Here is a 19401-nt window from a genome sequence, read left to right as displayed (position 1 = left end):
ACTCGGGGATGGGGCGGGGTGTTTAAATCCAGGCTGGGTGTCTCTTTCTAAAAGATCTGCTCTGGCTCAGCCAGCACTCGTGGGCTTGATGCAGGAATCAGTCACTTGGTGACATTCTCTGGCCTGGGTTAGGCAGGAGGGCAGACTGGTTGATCCCTGCTGGTCTGAAAATGCATGAAAACATGCCCCTTGGGGTTCCTCTGCCTGATCACTGGGCCACAAGCCTACCAAAGGATCCCTTCTCCCAACAGCCACTGTTGTGTATTTAACAATAAACATTACTAGCTACATTGACAGGCTGCAGTGCCATCTGCTGGAATGAGAGGGTCACCTCTCTGCCAGCACCCACCCCACTCCACATCTCCAGCTCTGAGCAGCATTAGACTTTCTGGGATAAACTAGAAGCAGAATCTCTCTCCCTCTCCTCCCCCCCTCCCCCCAGCCTTAACAGCTGGTGCAGCTGTTCTGCATGTCCTTGAACTGCCTTGTTGCGCAGCTGGGTTTGCTAGAGGTCCATTTGCTGGTTCTTCTATTGTAAATGTTCCCAAATTCTCTGTTACCGTGACAAACAGCCATAGGTTCTGGGAGCAGCCGGAATAACAGGCAAGGATGGGAATGGGAACTGAGACCCGTGGGAAATAAAGGGAGATAGGAAACAGCATGTGGCAACTTAGGGCACACAGGGTGCCTCTGTGGCTTGTCCACCTCTTGCTCAGAGATCCTGTGTTAGTGACCTGTAATACGCCAGTCTGCAGAATGCTCTCTGGGTACAGAGGTGTGTCAAGGTTCCTCCCCCACTCTGAACTCTAGGGTACAGATGTGGGGACCTGCATGAAAAACCTCCTAAGCTTATCTTTACCAGCTTAGGTCAAAACTTCCCCAAGGTACAAAATATTCCACCCGTTGTCCTTGGATTGGCCGCTACCACCACCAAACTAATACTGGTTACTGGGGAAGAGCTGTTTGGACGCATCTTTCCCCCCAAAATACTTCCCAAAACCTTGCACCCCACTTCTGGGACAAGGTTTGGTAAAAAGCCTCACCAATTTGCCTCGGTGACTACAGACCCAGACCCTTGGATCTTAAGAACAATGAACAATCCTCCCAACACTTGCACCCCCCCTTTCCTGGGAAATGTTGGATAAAAAGCCTCACCAATTTGCATAGGTGACCACAGACCCAAACCCTTGGATCTGAGAACAATGAAAAAGCATTCAGTTTTTTACAAGAAGACTTTTAATAAAAATAGAAGTAAATAGAAATAAAGAAATCCCCCCTGTAAAATCAGGATGGTAGATATCTTACAGGGTAATTAGATTCAAAAACATAGAGAACCCCTCTAGGCAAAACCTTAAGTTACAAAAAAGATACACAGACAGAAATAGTTATTCTATTCAGCACAATTCTTTTCTCAGCCATTTAAAGAAATCATAATCTAACACATACCTAGCTAGATTACTTACTAAAAGTTCTAAGACTCCATTCCTGGTCTATCCCCGGCAGAAACCAGCATATAGACAGATTTCAGAGTAACAGCCGTGTTAGTCTGTATTCGCAAAAAGAAAAGGAGTACTTGTGGCACCTTAGAGACTAACCAATTTATTTGAGCATGAAGTGAGCTGTAGCTCACGAAAGCTCATGCTCAAATAAATTGGTTAGTCTCTAAGGTGCCACAAGTACTCCTTTTCTTTTTGCATATAGACAGACACACAGACCCTTTGTTTCTCTCCCTCCTCCCAGCTTTTGAAAGTATCTTGTCTCCTCATTAGTCATTTTGGTCAGGTGCCAGCGAGGTTACCTTTAGCTTCTTAACCCTTTACAGGTGAGAGGAGCTTTCCCCTGGCCAGGAGGGATTTCAAAGGGGTTTACCCTTCCCTTTATATTTATGACAAGGTGTATTCCCTCTAGCCCCCAGAGAAGAAAGAGGTGGGCAGGGAGTGTACGGGGGAGTGGGAGCCGGCAGTGGATTCCGTCTCTCTCAGCTGGGATTGATGTAAACCTAAGGGTCAAAGTTTGTTTCCCTCACCACGATTTTCTAACAGGACTGGTGACTTTGGCTGCTTCCACTGTTGGGAGCCCAGCTTGAGGCATGCTGTATCAGACAGCACGGAGCATCCATCCACTGACAATCAAGCCCCTTTAAGCAGTGCTTAATTTGTAATGAAAGCGGTGCCGGGGCTCAAGCAATTTTTTTACATCTATAACTGATGCCACAAGCCCAGAGGTGCTGGGGCTATGAACTGCCAAGCCCTGGCACAAATTAAGTACGGCCTTTAAGGCCACTCCAGGTGGGCCCTCAAAAATGGAGCCATGCAAAGTCACTGTGGCTTTTGGAGACACAGGCCTTCATCTCATTGCGCTGTTTCCCCTCCACAGTGTGACTGAGGAACCTGGGAGCCCCCAGAAGCAGAAACTTAACAAGCAGGTAAGAAAATCTTCCCACTCTTCTCCTGCCTAACTCTAAGCCCCTGTACATCTGCCTGCCTTAGGTTTTCCTATGGCTCCCATCACAGCAGTATCTCACACAGTTTCGGAGAGAAGCTGATGAGAATGCAGGAGATTCAGACATGCCGTCTGTTTCGGGTACCGATTTGTGTTCCTGGACTGAAGTTGCTGGCAGGGCTGGGAAGAGGAGAGTGGGGTGGGGGGAGGTATTTTTTCATGCTTTGTGTCTATAAAAAGATCTTCTACACTTTCCACAGTATGCATCCGATGAAGTGAGCTGTAGCTCACGAAAGCTTATGCTCAAATAAATTGGTTAGTCTCTAAGGTGCCACAAGTACTCCTTTTCTTTTTGTGACTGAGAAGGTGCTTTGCAGAGATGGGCTAAACTGTGGATATGGGTTGTGAGCCCAGAACTGAGGGACTCTCCAGTCTCTTGTGCTCTGATAAAGCAGTTGTGTTTGTATATGAGGCTCTTAGAACTAACGGTGAGTTCTGGGAATGACACGCTGCCCTCTCTGCAGTCTGTACTAGTAGGTTCTACCCAAACACACCCATGCACAGTGTGGCCCCAGTTGATTCCCCTACACCACCCGCAGCCAAGACTTTGGCTAAATTCTTGTCCAGCTCTGAACTTGGGGCCTGAGCAGGCCCATGTGAACGGGGGTTCAAATGGTTCCAGTAGAACCAGGCATGTACAGGACCCCATGTTTTGTTTTTGGTTTTTGCTCTTTCCTTCCAACAAGTGCCCCAAATGGACCATTCAGAGCCCTCTTTAATGCTTCGCAGATTTCATTGCTCTCCACGCCAAAGCAGGGCAGCGTATTAAAGAAGTATGGGCTGGATGAATGGACTATAAGGTGGATAGAAAGCTAGCTAGATCATTGGGCTCAGTGTGTAGTGATCAGTGGCTCCATGTCTAGTTGGCAGTTGGTATCAAGCGGAGTGCCCGAAGAGTCGATCCTGGGGCCAGTTTTGTTCCATATCTTCATTAATGATCTGGAAGATGGAGTAGATTGCACCCTCTGCAAGTTTGCAGATGACACTAAACTGGGAGGAGAGGTAGATACGCTGGAGGGTAGGGATAGGATACAGAGGGACCTAGACAAATTAGAAGATTGGGCCAAAAGAAATCTGATGAGGTTCAATAAGGACAAGTGCAGAGTCCTGCACTTAGGAAGGAAGAATCCCATGCAGTGCTACAGACTAGGGACTGAGTGGCTAGGCAGCAGTTCTGCAGAAAAGGACCTAGGGGTTACAGTGGACGAGAAGCTGGATATGAGTCAACAGTGTGCCCTTGTTGCCAAGAAGGCTAACGGCATTTTGGGCTGCATAAGTAGGAGCATTGCCAGAAGATTGAGGGACGTGATCATTCCCCTCTATTCAGCATTGGTGAGGCCTCATCTGGAGTACTGTGTCCAGTTTTGGGTCCCACACTACAAGAAGGATGTGTAAAAATTGGAAAGAGTCCAGCGGAGGGCAACAAAAATGATTAGGGGGCTGGACCACATGACTTATGAGGAAGGGCTGAGGGAACTGGGATTATTTAGTCTGCAGAAGAGAAGAATGAGGGGGGATTTGATAGCTGCTTTCAACTACCTGAAAGGGGGTTCCAAAGAGGATGGATCTAGACTGTTCTCAGTGGTAGGTGATGACAGAACAAGGAGCAATAGTCTCAAGTTGTAGTGGGGGAGGTTTAGGTTGGATATTGGGAAAAACTTTTTCACTAGGACGGTGGTGAAGCACTGGAATGTGTTACCTATGGAGGTGGTGGAATCTCCTTCCTTAGAGATTTTTAAGGTCAGGCTTGACAAAGCCTTGGCTGGGATAATTTAGTTGGGGATTGGTCCTGCTTTGAGCAGGGGGTTGGACTAGATGACCTCCTGAGGTCCCTTCCAACCCTGATGTTCTATGGTTCTATGATTACTGAGGTTATTTTAGAGAAGCTGAAAAAAGATGGTTTAGATATGACTGATTGCTGGGGACAAAACTACGGCAACAGAGCTCACCTGGCTTCAGCATACAAAGGTGTTCAAAATCTAATTCAGCTGGGAAATCAGTCTACATCTTTCATCCCACATGCTGCCTGCTCACTGAATCTTGGTCAGCAGGTGTTCCCCAAGTTGTCTTATTTTTGTGGAATCGTTCAAAGATTGTAGACCCTGTTTGCCGCTTTTGTTCATTGCAGGGAAGTGTTGAAAAAACATATGAGCATTATATTAAAGTGCCAAAGCACAACCAGATGGTCAGCAAGGATCGAGGCAGTCTGTCTGCTACAAGATCAGGTCGAGGGTGTTCTTGCCACTTTAGATGAGAACAAAACTGGTCGCAATCTTATGGCAGAACTTAAGTCGGAAGCTGATTGCTTACAAACCACCATTGCAGGGTTTTGGTTTCTTGTCGCGGCTGAGATGTGTTTTGCTATCTTACCAAAAATTAATGTTGTGAGCAAAAATGGTTAGAGACCAGATGTTGGTGTGCGAATGACTTGTGGTTTACTTGTTGGCCTTCGAGACGCTTTATTGGAATTAAGGTTTTCTGGGTTTGTTAGGTGTAAGGATGGGAGCTGCTGCTTCGCAGACCGAAACGTTAGGAATATCCATGCAGCTCAAAGAGAGAGGTGAGGAAAGTAATTCCAGGCAAACTTGCAAAGGACAAAAGCTCATCAGAGCCCGAAACAGTTTTTGGATGCAAGGTTTCCTACCCTGTCTTAAAAAGAAAAGGAGTACTTGTGGCACCTTAGAGACTAACAAATTTATTTGAGCATAAGCTTTCGTGAGCTACAGCTCACTTCATGGGATGCATGCAGTGGAAAATACAGTGGGGAGATTTTATATACACAGAGAACATGAAACAATGGGTGTTACCATACACACTGTAAGGAGAGTGATCAGGTAAGGTGAGCTATTACCAGCAGGAGAGAAAAAAAACCTTTTGTAGTGATAATCAAGGTGGGCCATTTCTAGCAGTTGACAAGAACGTGTGAGCAACAGTGGGGTGGGTGGGAGGGAATAAACCCTGTCTTACACACAGTATTAACACAACTGGATGAGAGGAGGCCTAAGTACAGTGGAGGTGGAGAAGTATGAGCAAGAAACTGGGAAGTCTCATCAGTGAAGCCCTAGAAAGGCACGCTTGAAACTTAGCAAGCAGCTACCCTGAGATTTAAACTGAGTTTTGAGAACGAGATTGAGCACTTCACCGGGTGTTGCCAGTGAATCTTTATGGATGACTTGGAAATGAAAATGCCCATTGATCTCCTTAGCTACTTTCGCAAAAGGTCTTTAGATGTGAGTTTCCCTAACACAGAAATAGCACCGCGTGTGTTGCTGTCTTCCTGTAACCGTGGCTGCTAACGAAGGGAGTTTCAGCAAGCTAAAATTAATCAAGACCTATCTAAAAATGTCCATGGGAAAGGTAAGGGTCAGTGGGGAAAATACGCCCCTTCGTTTCCCAGGAGCCACTCTATAAACCCAAATATTTGGGTGGTTTTATATATTTATAGGGTGAGCTGGAGATGTTCTCTAAGGGTTAGAGATCAGGAGTAGGAGTCAAGATGGAGTTCTAGCCCCAGCTCTGACACTGATGTGGTGCGTAGCCTGGGGCAAGTCACTTCCTTGCTCCATGCCTCAGTTTCCCCATCTGCACAATAGAAGGACCGATCCTTCCTTACCTTGCAGGCTTCTTTAGAGTGGTGTGAAATCCTCAGGGGAAGGGTTTTTCTTGATTTTTTTTAAGTCAGGAGTCACAAAAGGGTATGGAAAATTGATGAAACTTAAACTATTACAACAAGCCAGACCAAAGGACCTAAGAGGTCTAACTAAAATGCTACATTAGGCAAACGCCGACCCAGAAATCCCCACCGGTGCAGCTCCAGCAAGGGTGTAGACCTGTCTCTACCATCACGTCAGCCAATCCTGCTGAGCCGGCCCAGTCCCTGTCTGCACTAGAACTGCGACCACCGATGGAGCCATACTAGCGTGAATTACACGCCCGTGTAGGCACCCCCCAGGCAGCCCCTCGCATGCACATGGGTGAAGCTCTATAGGTGAATGATAACCACCTGCATGCATGGAACTGCCATTCAGGTCACCTGAAGGCTGGAGAGGGGAGGGTTTGCCACACCAGGCCCCAGTATCCCATGATGCTGGCTGCCGCAGCCCAGGGCTTGGGGGCAGGGGAGCGGCTGAATCGGGAAAATGGTGGGATCTACCCAGGTTAGAGTCCCTCGCGCCTGGGGAAAGTAGTCCCAGAAATGCCGCCCGGCCCTTAAGTAGAGCAGCACTTTGGTGTCCCTGTGTACAGCACTGGTCGTGCCCACGCATGCTGTGTAAAGCAGGTCTTTGACCTGTAAGATGGGACTAGTGCATTATCCCTGCTGACCTCAGTATCTCAGGCAGAGAGGGTGATAAAATGCAGCTCCCCTGTGCAGAGAGAACGACTGTTACTCCTGGAGGCTGTTTCCATCTTTATTCTAAAAGAATTTAGTGTTGGTGAAAGATCAACAGCCTTGTAGGCTGGACTTTATTTATCAACTTAACTTTATTCCTCTCTCTAGTGCTTGAGCACCTCACAAATATTAATGGATCAACTCTCAGATCCCTTGGAAGTGGAGAACCATTGTCTTCATTGTACAGATGGGGAAACTGAGGCATAGAGTGGCACTGTGAGTTGCTCAAGTCATACAGGAAGTCAGTGGCAGAGGCAGGTCCCAGCCCAGTGCCTTAACCACAAAACTACCTGGCAATGTACAATGTGGGCTGTTGTTACAGGGTGTGTTTCTCTTCCAGAGTGCCTCAGCCGTGATCTGGAGAGCCAGATTCTGATCTCTGTTCCACCGGAGTAAATTGAGAGTCTGCATCAATGGGCCACAGTGGAATGACTCCTGATTCACTCTGGTGCAACTAAATTCATAATCTGACTCTCTAGCAAGGGAAATATTGAACCCAGGACTCAGGTCCTGGTTGGTTGAAAGGGGTCTCAGTTCACCTTTCACATGTTTCTGAAGTAGGAGCAGCTAGATTTCACCCAGCAGGACTGTGCTGGGAGCTATTGATTTCAATGGGAGTTGTGAAAACCTTGGCTGCACCTCCCTTATTATTACCTGCAGAGTGGAAGGACCTGATTCTAACCTCCCACGAATTTGAATCCTTATTTGCACCAGTGTAATTGAGAGCAGAATCAAGTGTGCACGGAGCTATACAAAGTCATAAAAAAATTAAATCTGTCCCCACAGGTGATTAGAGTCTATCTTACACAGATCCACATCACACCTGATGATTTTATACAGGTGATTTTATACCATTTTTAAAACTGTCTTTTCTTATCGTTATTAAGGCTACACATGAGCTCTGTTAGCGAGGTGGGATCTCACGGTTCCTAATTGACGTAATCTCTTCTGTTAATCTTTCAGTCATGATTCACTTTCCAGGTGCTTCAGAAGGGGTGAGACAGAAAATGTCTAACCACAGCTACTAATGACTATAGACCAAACACTGAATTCTCAGCAAAAAGAAAAGGAGGACTTGTGGCACCTTAGAGACTAACAAATTTATTTGCATTGCATCCGATGAAGTGAGCTGTAGCTCACAAAAGCTTATGCTCAAATAAATTTGTTAGTCTCTAAGGTGCCACAAGTCCTCCTTTTCTTTTTGCGAATACAGACTAACACGGCTGTTACTCTGAAACCTGAATTCTCAGTGGGACTCTTTGATACAGCCTTGTTTGTGCAGGGCCTGGCAGAATGGGGGCTCCAGCCACTACTGCAGTAACAAGCAAGAAGAATCCTCTTTCATACAAAGTGCATGTCCCCAAAATGCTTTCACGTGTGAAGGCACCAGGTTAATTAGCTCCCCCTCCCCTGCTGTGTAAGAGGTCTTAGGAAGAGCAGAAGATTTTTCAGGTGAGGTTTGAAATGAGCAAGCTGATGCCATAAAGAGAAACAGGTTTCCATCTCTGCACAGATGAAGGCTCCTACAACCGACAGGGTGGACCAATGAATAGAGATGCCATGAGGCAATTCAGGTTTGTTTAAAAAGGAAAAGAATTTGATGGACAGAAATCAAATGGTCGTACGGTAGGTCAGGAGACATGTCTCAGCACAGTTAGGAACCTGAGACGGGCTGGCTTAAAAGACTGGGGATGTCAAAATGATCTCGGGGGGGGCGCTAAAGGAATTGCATGGACCTTGTGTGTCTCGAAATGATGTGCTATTGCTCCTCTGTCACTTCACATGTGTCACGCAACCGACTTAGACACAGAGGCCTCTTCTCAGAGCATCAGGGGTGTTCACAGCTAAAACACACTAGAGGTCTGGGAAAGCAGGCCCACCTGAGAGGCAGACGCCCTCTGTGCCCAAGAATGAATTTGGTTGTCAGTGAACGCTCAGTGTGCCTATCTCAAGGTCTGGGCTGATATATACATGACTCCTCAGTGGGTGGAACGGTTTCTGATCCATGGCAGCAGCAGCTGGCAGCCCCATTCCGGCGCTTACAGGTCTGTCCGTATTTCTGTGACAACACGCTCCTTTCCCCAGCGCTTCGTAACCGTTGGTTTACAGCTGAAACTTAGCCTGGAAGGTCTTATTCCGATGAAGGTAATTGCATTCTGCCTACCAAAATCTCCTCTTCTGCTGGAACTCGATGCCGTGGTCGATAGAGCAAAGACGGACAGGGAGCTGCTTTTCTCATTAGGATCTGACTGTGATCTTCCAGTTTTCATCCAGACGGAGCTAGAAGAGTTTCTGTCCATCAAAATCTTTTTTTAAATAAGTGAATTGCATATGTATAAACTCTCTGGAATGAAAACTAGGAGCACAAAGGCCTTATCTTCTCAGTAGTCTGGATAATAATGTCCTCATCATGAGGGCTACAGAAATAGTTGGAGCACAAATTACTTTGCACATCCTTCAAGGGCGGCCACCTCTGGGGTGCAACACATCTGCTGTTTAGCAGCACATAGCAACCACACATGGCAGTTTGGGGAAGGAGAAACCAGTAGCCCGTTGAAGCTGCAGGAGAAAGTAGGGAGGCAGACTAAACAATGCAATCTGGCCAGGGCAGTGGAGGTCTCACCCCTTCTCTTACAAAATATCCCAGCAGATCGTTAATTATCACAATATGGCGCTATTTCATTGAAGTGACTCAGACCTGCTCTGTTTCCTTTTTCGTTTCGGTATCAATTTATACTTAGCCCCAGCCCACGCAGTAGCACAGAATAATAGCTCAGAATGAAACCGCTGGAGCACAGCTTGTAGGTGGGGACAGAAAAGGTGATTTGATCTAATGGTGAATATACCAGCAATCCAGCGAGAGGCTTCAGCTGGTGTTATTTACATCATCTTGCACCAGGCAGCGGGCTCTAAATCAGCACCTACCTCCCAAATGTTTATTATCTAGCTAATTGCCAAGCCATGTGGTCTTTATCTGATTAATCCTCATTATTTATAGCCCCGGCTCAATGGGATTAGGTGTGGTACATCTAATCCATCTGCTTCCTCTGTGCTCTGGCTCTGGGTGACCTTAATCTCAGAGGAACTGGTTCTCACAAGCTATTTCTGGACACCTTAGAGTCACTGAAATCTCTTTACCTGCCACCAGTTTTCCATAGGACCCCAGTCTTCTTTAGCACAGGCTCCTCCTGTCACTCCCTCACTGTGAAGCAAGACGCCTCCTTCACAGTCTCCGCTGTAGACGGCTGTCGGGGCACCGTGATTATGCTGGGCCTGGGGGAATGTGTGACATGAGCCTGGCCAGCCCATGCAAAGCGGTGCTTTGCTGTTTTAGAGGAGGGGTGTGAATTGGCCAGCGCGCATGATGGCTCTCTATTCTTCAGCCCTCCTTTGCCCCATCAGGACTTTCTTGGCTCTCTCCCCTTCTAGCGTCTTCCCGTTTGAAAAAGAAACACTCCCTTCCCAGCTGCTGCTCCCAGCCCCAACACTGATGCCCACAGGGGGCGCCATGTTCACCCCTGCTGCTTACACAGCCCTAGCCTGGTCTCCTCCCAAGAGGTGGCCTCCCACGCTCACCTGTAACACCCAGATGGTGGCTGTGTTTGTTACAATACATGGAACGCACCTGAGAGAGCATCCTGGTCGAGTGAGTGGCTGAAACGCCCTTCCCAGGGAAGTTATCCCTTCTCCGCCAGGTGCCATGTAGATGAAAGAGCTTTATCAGATGAGGCTGAGGATGCATTCCGATCTTCTTCTCTCCTGACACGAATAGTGCCTTGGCAGGACCAGCTACACCACCTTACCAGCTGGTACCGTACCAGCTACAGACCTCCATGGAGCCCTGGATGCAGATGGAACCTGAGTACACCATGCTCTGTATCCCCTAGCTAGTGATCTCTCCGCCTCCCTTCCCCTGGCTGTTTACTAACTGCCTTTTCTCTTTTTCCCCCCTTTGCTTCCATTCTTTGGGCCACTCGGTGGTAAGTCATTCCGCTTTACAAACCATTGTTTCAAAACTGTTATTTTAGAGGTGGGTAAGAACCAGCCCACAGATCCAGATGCCCCCTCCTCCAGATTTGGGACTGTTCTGGTGCTAGCACCATCCTACTGTCGAGCAGGTTGGGCTGAAACCCCGGATCGAACCCACCTGAGCTTCAGGGACGTTCCAATACAGGCCCAAACTCTGCAGCGTGGGCCAACCTCTGTTGTTGTTTAAATTTGGTGACACCTTGGTGAATGGCAGCAAGGTTTATCCAGGGGGCAAAGGGAATGTTTGACGAAGAAAGGCCTGAATTTGGACCCACCTGGCAAGCCAACAGGTATGCAGATACCTAGGCCTGGAGCTTAGCAGGCTTCAAAGAAGGACTGGATGGTTGTATGGGTAATGAGGCTATTTAGATTTAGAATAGTTTTGGAATGGCTATAACCATCCTGCTTCAGGGCCCAGGCCAACCTCTAACCATTGGGGGTCAGGAGGAAACTTCCCCTAGGGGCAGGTTATCCCATAACTGCCCACTTTAGGGTTTCTTGCGCCTTTCTCTGACGCAGCTGGTGCTGGCCAGTGTTGGAGCCAGGGTCCTGAGCTAGGTGGTCTGATCAAGTCAGGTAGTTCCTATATTCCTAAGGACCCACATGTTGAACCAGAAGAAGAGAGAAGACCACCTGCTCTGAGACCTGGGTGACATGAGATTAGATTACATATCTGGAGAGGCTCCTTCTCTGAGAAGAAAGCTCGCTGAACTGTCAACTAACCGGCAAGAATCTGAAAAAACCTGAAGAAGAGCTCTGTGTGAGCTCGAAAGCGTGTCTCTCTCATTAACAGAAGTCGGTCCAATCAAAGATATCACCACACCCACCTTGTCTCTCTCGTGTCCTGTTGGGACCAACACAGCTACAACAACACTGCATGCAAAGAATTGTAGAAGCTGAGAACTTAAGGCAAGAATGGAGAATTACCTCAAACTCCCAACATCTCTGGCTACATGGGGGGAGAGGTGCGGCTGTCCTTCTGTGAAACAGAGGCTCAATTAGGTTGACAGGCCAAAGGGGTTTTCCATCCAAAATTTGTTTCTATGGTTTTTAAAATGTTCTGCCCTTGATAGAGGTAACACAAATGAAGACCCTGTCACTACAGACACATAGGTTAGTTGCAGGGAGCAGAAGAGAACATGAGCCAGGATTCCTGGGTTCTGTTTCTGAATCTGCCACGTGCTGAAATAACATAAGAAAGGCCATACTGGGTCAAACCAAAGGTCCATCTAGCCCAGTATCCTGTCGTCCGACAGTGGCCAATGCCAGGTGCCCCAGAGGGAATGAACAGAACAGGTAATGATCAAGTGATGCATCCCCTGTCGCCCATTCCCAGCTTCTGGCAAACAGAGGTGAGGGACACCATCCCTGCTCATCCTGCCTAATAGCCATGGATGGACCTGTCCTCCATGAATTTATCGAGTTCTTTTTTGAACCCTGTTATAATCTTGGCTTTCACTACATCCTCTGGCAAGGAGTTCCACAGGTTGACTTTGCGTTGTGTGAAGAAACACTTCCTTTTGTTTGTTTTAAACCTGCTGCCTATTAATTTCATTTGCTGACCCCTGGTTATGAGAAGGAGTAAATAACACTTCCTTATCTACTTTCTTTACACCAGTCATGATTTTATAGACCTCAATCATATCCCTCCTTAGCCGTCTCTTTTCCAAGCTGAAAAGTCCCAGTCTTATTAATCTCTCCTTATACGGAAGCTGTTCCAGACCCCTAATGGTTTTTTTTGCCCTTTTCTGAAACTTTTCCAATTCCAGTATATTTTTTATTGAGATGGGGTGACCACATCTGTAGGCTCATTAACTCTTCATTTAATCACATGTGTGAAGTAATGCCTGCATTAGAAGGTGAAGCTGTTTGTAAAGAGCTCGGAGATCCTCAGAGAGGGCAAGACAGAAGGGCAGAAAGCTGTTAGTGCTGCAATAGCCAGATGAGCAAAGAAACAACAGGCCTGTGATTAGAACGAAAGCCAGAACATTCCCTTCTCCAAAGAGTCCTTCCCTGGCAGTCAAGCCCTGTTGTTTTCCCAAAAACTGTAAATCTGTGCCGCTGGAGGGGTGCCCAGACACATATGCGGTGCGTACTTCACACACAAGTATTATTTTGCTAGCAGGTGCAGTGCAGAGGCAGGGACTGGCTTGGCTTTGGGGCAACACTGGTTTTGTTTTGTTCTGGGAACGCACCCAGAGACTACTGTGATGGACGCGATACAGACTCTGCCATGAGTAAGCATCTCTCAGCCGCCCCTCCCTGCTCTGTCACTTTGGTGTTTAGTTAGAGAAGGGCCTGAGCTTTTACATCCGGAGCCAGGCGTCCCCAGGAGCTGGGCGAGGTTTGGAGCCGGACCCGTTTCTATGCTGCCCTCTCTTGGTGAGGGAGATGGCCATCGCTAGCAACTGGGCATGAGGCACATTCTACCCTCAGAAGCTTTCAGCTGCTGGGCTGGGAGTTTCAGCACTGACACAGGGACTTAGACACACAGCTCCCATTCATTTCAATGGCCCATGTGACTAAACCCCCTCGTCCCCTTCGCCTGTTGTCATTTTTATTTTAAAGCAAAGGTATTACCAGCCCTGCAGACTGAAACCCTCCCTTTATCCCCAGAGTAGGCACAGCACAGGTCCCAGAGCTGCAAACTTCTACCACCAAGGTGCCCGTGTGCACCTGGAGGGACTGCAGAGGGGAGCATATTCTTCAGAAGCCATTTATTCCTTGGCTTCTCTGCTGAGAGTGCCGGCAAACCAGGGCCAGCTGGTGTGTTTTGAGCTGTGGAGACCACTAGGAACTGCTGTGAGATCTCCAATTCCTCTCACAAACCTGTTTCCTTATCACTCTCTGCACCTTTAATGACCCCCCCGTCAGCCTCTATTGCTCTTGTCTCTGCTCAGAGAAGGGGTTGGCTGTTTACATTGATATCAGGAATACGCAGTGTTACAGCTATCCCACTGTACTTGGCACTGGCGAGGCGTCCGCTGGAATCCTGGGTCCGGTTCTGGGTGCCGCGCTTCAGGGAAGATGCGGACAAATTGGAGAGGGTCCAGAGGAGAACGACAAAAGGTTTAGAAAACCTGACCTGTGAGGAAAGGTTAAAAAAGTGGGCATGGTCAGAAGACTGGGGGGGGGGAGGGACCTGGTAACGGTCTTCAAATATGCTAAGGGCTGTTATAAATAGGACGGGGAGCAATTGTTCTCCACATCCACTGAAGGTAGGACAAGAAGTAATGGGCTTAATCTGCAGCAGGGGAGATTTAGGTTAGTTATTAGGAAAAGCTTGCTCACTGGCAGGGTAGTTTAAGCTCTGAAATAGGCTTCTAAGGGAGGGTGTGGAATCCCTGTCATTGGAGGTTTCTAAGACCAGGTTGGACAAACCCCTGTCAGGGCTGGTCTAGGTTTACTTGGTCCCACCTCAGCGCAGCAGGCTGGAGTAGGCTTCTTGAGATCCCTTCCAGCCCCGCATTTCGATGATTCTGTAGTTGTTCAACTTCATGCTTTAGAGGTGCCAACCTCTTAGAGACCAGTGCTGCGGGCATGTTACCTGGCTCTGCCTCCTGCAGGGTTCTTACATCTTCCTCCAAACAGCTGGTTCTGACCATTGTCAGAGACATGATACTGAGCTAGACGGGCTTCTGGTCTGCCCAGCCTAGCAGTTCTGGAGTTGAGCAGAGAGACATTTCACCTGTAGCCAAGCCCCATCCATTGGCTTAATTCTTCACTCTTTCCCCATAAGAACAAACAGCCGTCCTGGGTCAGACCAAAGGTCCATCTAGCCCAGTGTCCTGTCTTCCGATACTGGCCAATGCCGGGTGCCCCAGAGGGAATGAACAGAACAGGTGATCATCAAGTGATCCAGCCCCTGTTGCCCATTCCCACCTTCTGGCCATCAGAGCTTAGGGACAGCATCTCTACCATTAACGGACCTATCCTCCATGAACGTATCTAGTTCTTTTTTGAACCCTGTTATAGTCTTCGCCTTCATCACGTCACAAATTGTCTGGCCCATCCCGTGACGGCATATCCCATGTCCTCCTGGCCCTGGCTTTGAGCCTGTTACCACCACTTTTACACTGAGGTAACTCCCTCGGCTCCGGAGAATCTCTCCTGACTTACACCAGTGGGAGTGGGAAGGCTGCAGCGCTCCCTTTCCAATTTACTCTGGGCATTTCAACAGCTAGTGACACTGTGTGATCACTAAACCCCAGAGACTGACCTGCATCAACTCTCCAGAAGGTTGAGTCATCAGCGCTCTGGGTTCTTGGCCAGCAGCCCCTCGTCACTCTCCTCTGTATCATATTGGCTCTGGACAGGGTCTTGACATGTAATGAGATGATTGTGTTGTGCTGGGGAGATTGCTCCGATGTGCTGGTTCTGGGGCCGGAGGCAACTACTCCGACTGCCAATTGACCTGCTCCTGTAGCCGACGGATGCTGCCTTCTCAGGAATTCCATTCTCTAGCAGGACAGATTTTGGGGAAACTCCGACCTGAAGACTGTGGAAGAAGTGTAATCCACGCAGCCCTCTAGGTGCCCGAAAGACTTGCGGGCAAAGTACGAAATTCAGCGGGAGGATGGCTTCAAAAAAATGATTTTGGCAGGAGAAACTTTTAGAAGAATGTAGCCCAATATGACTTTTCGTTTGTTCTTTGAAGCTGTTTCCCCGAGGCCCAAGGAATTCTTGGAAGGATATTTTTGGATTATTTAAAAACCAATCCCCACCCATCACAACAACAGCAGAACTGCCGCTGGAGCAGGTTGAGCGAGACAATGAAAGAGCACAGAGGTGGCCGAGTAGCCCAGGGGAATGGTAATGCCCTATGGATGGTTTCTGCCAGTCCAAATCATGGCAGGTTGGTAGTGACCAAGAGGGTTCCGCGGTGTTGTAACCAAGTGGCTGGTTGTGACATCAGGTAGTGGCTCTGTTTTGGCTCTAGTGGATGGTTTCTGAACACAGACATCACCCCCTCAGTTAGCACTAACTTAGGGTGACCAGATGTCCCGATTTTATAGGAACAGCCTCGATATTTGGGGCTTTTTCTTATCATAGAATCATAGAATAACAGGGTTGGAAGGGACCTCAGGAGGTCATCTAGTCCAACCCCCTGCTCAAAAGCAGGACCAATCCCCAATTAAATCATCCCAGCCAGGGCTTTGTTAAGCCTGACCTTAAAAACTTCTAAGGAAGGAGATTCCAGGAGATTATATAGGCTCCCATTACCCCTCACCCACTTCCTGATTTTTCACACTTGCTATCTGGTCAGCCTACACTAACTGTCCATCTCAACAAAGAGATCAAAGTCTGAAGTGGCCTGGGAGTGCCCATCCAAGCCTAGGAATGGTTTCTGGAGATCCCGGATGGGATGGCGTGAAGGCAGCATGTGCCCGATCATGGTCTGTAGCAGGACGTCGATCAGTCTCTAGGGCTGGCCATCTCTCCCCTTATGTCAGCACAAAATTCACAACAAAAACAGTGACCACGGTGCAGTTCCATCCCCATCCATAGGGCTGCCTATGAAACAAGACAGGGAATAGAACGTAATAAAGAAGCCTGGTTTGAGTTTTGGGCGATTTGTGACTCTCTCTGGACACCATCCACGGCTAGGAAAGGCTTGTCTGGCTCCTGTTTCTGGGCATGTCTCAACATTAGCCTGCTGGCAGAATGACTGTGAAGGAAAGATCCAGGTGTTAATGGTTAGCTCTTAAAGGAACACTATCAGATTAAACATCCAATTAAAAAAAAAAAAAGCCAAGGGGTCCGGCCCTGTGTTTCTTTTAACCCCTGAAATGGTTTAAGATGGAGGTTTCAGAGTAGCAGCTGTGTTAGTCTGTATCCACAAAAAGAACAGGAGGACTTGTGGCACCTTAGAGACGAACAAATTTATTAGAGCATAAGCTTTCATGTAATGACCCAGCCACTCCCAGTCTCTATTCAAACCCAAGTTAATGGTGTCTAGTTTGCATACTAATTCAAGCTCAGCAGTTTCTTGTTGGAGTCTGTTTAAAATTTTTTAAAAAATCTAATTCTCTTATTTGGTGGTGGTGGTTTCCTTTTTGACATTTCAGATCATTTCACTCTGGTTCCCTTGCCCTTGCACAACGGGGCAATGCTTGGGTTGTGGATGGTGCAGGGGCACGATGAAAAGAAATCCACGTTATTGTACAACGATGCTTTTCATTTTGTTAAGAAAGGGGGGAAAGGTTTAAAAAAAGATGAAATCAGTGTATTAAGATTGTTTGATCATCTTTTTTTTTCCCCCAACAAAACTTTACTTTTGAACCAGCTGGGCAACGTCTTTTTAAAATTGTGAGGGGGAAAATGTTACTGCTGAATAGAGGACTGAGAACAGGAGAAAGATATCAGGCATGATTCTGATCTCATTCACGCTGCTTTTACATCAGGGTAACTCCGTTTACTTCAGCAGAGTTACTCCTGATGGGAATCAGGCCCTGTGGAACGACTCCTGATTTATACCAGGCTGGGCGAGATGGGAATCGGGCTCTAGGGGCTGAAGGCGGGACCCACTAAGGAAAAACTGCTTTTTTCAAGCAGCGAAGGGGATATCTAGGATAGGGATTTCTTCCCTAGCCAGCTAGGTCCCTTCCCTGCATGCTCTGTTAGCCCCCTCCATCTGCCCCTTCATCCCTGGCCCTCACCTTTGCCAGTGCTTCACTGGAGCATTTCTTTCAAATCTCTGCTTAGTCAGTTGGCGAGTGTGTCTGGTTTTGAAGGTAGATCCAGATACTGAACAGATTGGGCTGGGCTGATTTTTCCTTTATCTTCTGCACTCTCCCTCTGTCTCTGTATTGGACCCTTTGCCCCTCTCCTGCCTGCATAACCTCCTGCTCTCATGGTGCATCTTTCTTCTCATCCTCACCTGGCAGCTCTGTTCCCTCCTAGATCTCTCGCCTCAGTTTCCCCTCCCTGCACGTCCCTTCTCTCCTCACTGCTCCCTGCCCATGTCCACTCCAGCCTCTCTCTGTTCTGCCCACTGTGGTTTTCTCATATCCTCCTATCGCCCTGCCCCTCCTCTCTGAGGCTCGGTGGAGACCCACTTGTCCCAGGAAGCGTTCCAGTTATGCAGACTGCACCCCCATGCAGAGGGGTGCTGGCCCCCTCATGCATGTTCTGTATTGCAGTGGGTTGCACAGAATCCTGCCTGTGGACTGTAGGGTCTCCAGGGCTGGGGCTCTGTTACTGGGTCTTTTGTACGCCTGTAAATGATGTGTCACTCCATCCAGCGCCTCCTGCCAAGGCAGAAGCAGAAAAAGAAGCACCAGGAGCCCACGCTGGAAGCCAAGCCCAAGAAATCGAAAGTGAAAAAGTTGGACGATCTGAGCCCCGCAGAGGAGCCCAGTGCCCCCTCTCAGAGTAAGAGACGCGAGCGGCTCGGCCACAGCCGGGGACAGGCAGCCCCTGGGAGCTGCGGATGGGGTGATAATAAATCGGGGAGGGTTCTGAATCACACATGCAACTGCAGCCCACACCTGCTGCCCTCTGGGCTGTGCATTCACTGAACCACTTACCCTTCTGTGCTGGTTTCCGGCTTCTCTCCAGCAGCACAGGGGCAGCCAGCAAAGCCCTGGGTTTGTCCCCAGAACAAGGCACGGGCCATCTCTCTATGCCTGTGCCCATGCTGGGACTAGGACTTGAGAATCCCAGCTGGGAGGCCTCACTTCCATGGCCTCCCAGAGACAAACGGCCCCCCTACATCCTTCCCCGGCGAGACGCACCCCCATCCACTTCTCCCCTCTGCCAGTGTGCTATGGGGTAAATGGAGTCTGACTTCATTCCAAGCCCCACCACACAGAGCATGTGCTGTTCCGCTCCCCGCCTGTCCCGGCCTGTCCCGGTCCGTGTTTCTGTCCTCACTCTGGCCACTCTCTCCACATGCAGCTGTCAGGAAACTGAGGAAGAAGAAGGAGGAGAAACTGGAGGAAGAGAGCAAGAAGCAGCCCTACCCCAAATCCACCAAAGAGCCCAGGAAGAAGAAGGAAAATCCCACGTCGCATTTCAGTGTGGCCAAAGCCTCAAAAAAGAAGCAAGGTAAGAAGGCATTGGGCCCCTTCCGCCCAGGGGGTCTCTAATGCATGCTGCAGACCCTCACGCCCACCGCACCCAATCCTAGCACACAGCCACGACCAGCCACACACCAGCATACAGGCCACAGGCTCCTGCCCGTGTCACAATCCAGCCACATAACACTCGCTTTACACTCTCAGCCCAAACACAACAGCCAGGCATGCACGCCACAATGCAAGTGCACCCTCGCATCACTGCAATCCAAACACAGCTACGCCACGTGTCCCCGGCCAAACACAACCCTCGTACACTCACGTTGTGCTCCCAATCCAACACACTGCTCTGCATGCAGGACCTGACCCAAACACAGCTACGCCATGCAGATGTAGTCCTCTCTCTCTCTCACTCACTCACTCACTCAATCCAGCACACAGCTCTGCACATATCCCACAATC

At 48.6% G+C, this 19401-nt stretch overlaps 1 protein-coding gene across 2 annotated transcripts in view; it reads left to right on the top strand.

The window, feature by feature from the left end:
- Positions 1 to 1926: 1926 nt before the first annotated feature.
- The window catches only part of TULP1 (TUB like protein 1), a 33092-nt gene continuing 15617 nt past the window's right edge, over positions 1927 to 19401 (top strand). For both annotated transcript variants that reach the window (XM_084611382.1, XM_084611381.1), the window contains exons 1-3: positions 1927 to 2425; positions 18166 to 18295; positions 18821 to 18970. In XM_084611382.1, coding sequence (XP_084467508.1) covers positions 2303 to 2425; positions 18166 to 18295; positions 18821 to 18970 — 403 coding nt within the window. In that variant the 5' untranslated portion in view covers positions 1927 to 2302. The remainder of the gene's footprint in view (positions 2426 to 18165; positions 18296 to 18820; positions 18971 to 19401) is intronic.

The sequence above is a fragment of the Lepidochelys olivacea genome (assembly GCF_965140295.1).
Source record: "Lepidochelys olivacea isolate rLepOli2 genome assembly, chromosome: 21".
In the NCBI taxonomy this organism is placed as follows: domain Eukaryota; kingdom Metazoa; phylum Chordata; order Testudines; family Cheloniidae; genus Lepidochelys; species Lepidochelys olivacea.
This window is presented reverse-complemented; position numbering and strand designations above follow the sequence as displayed.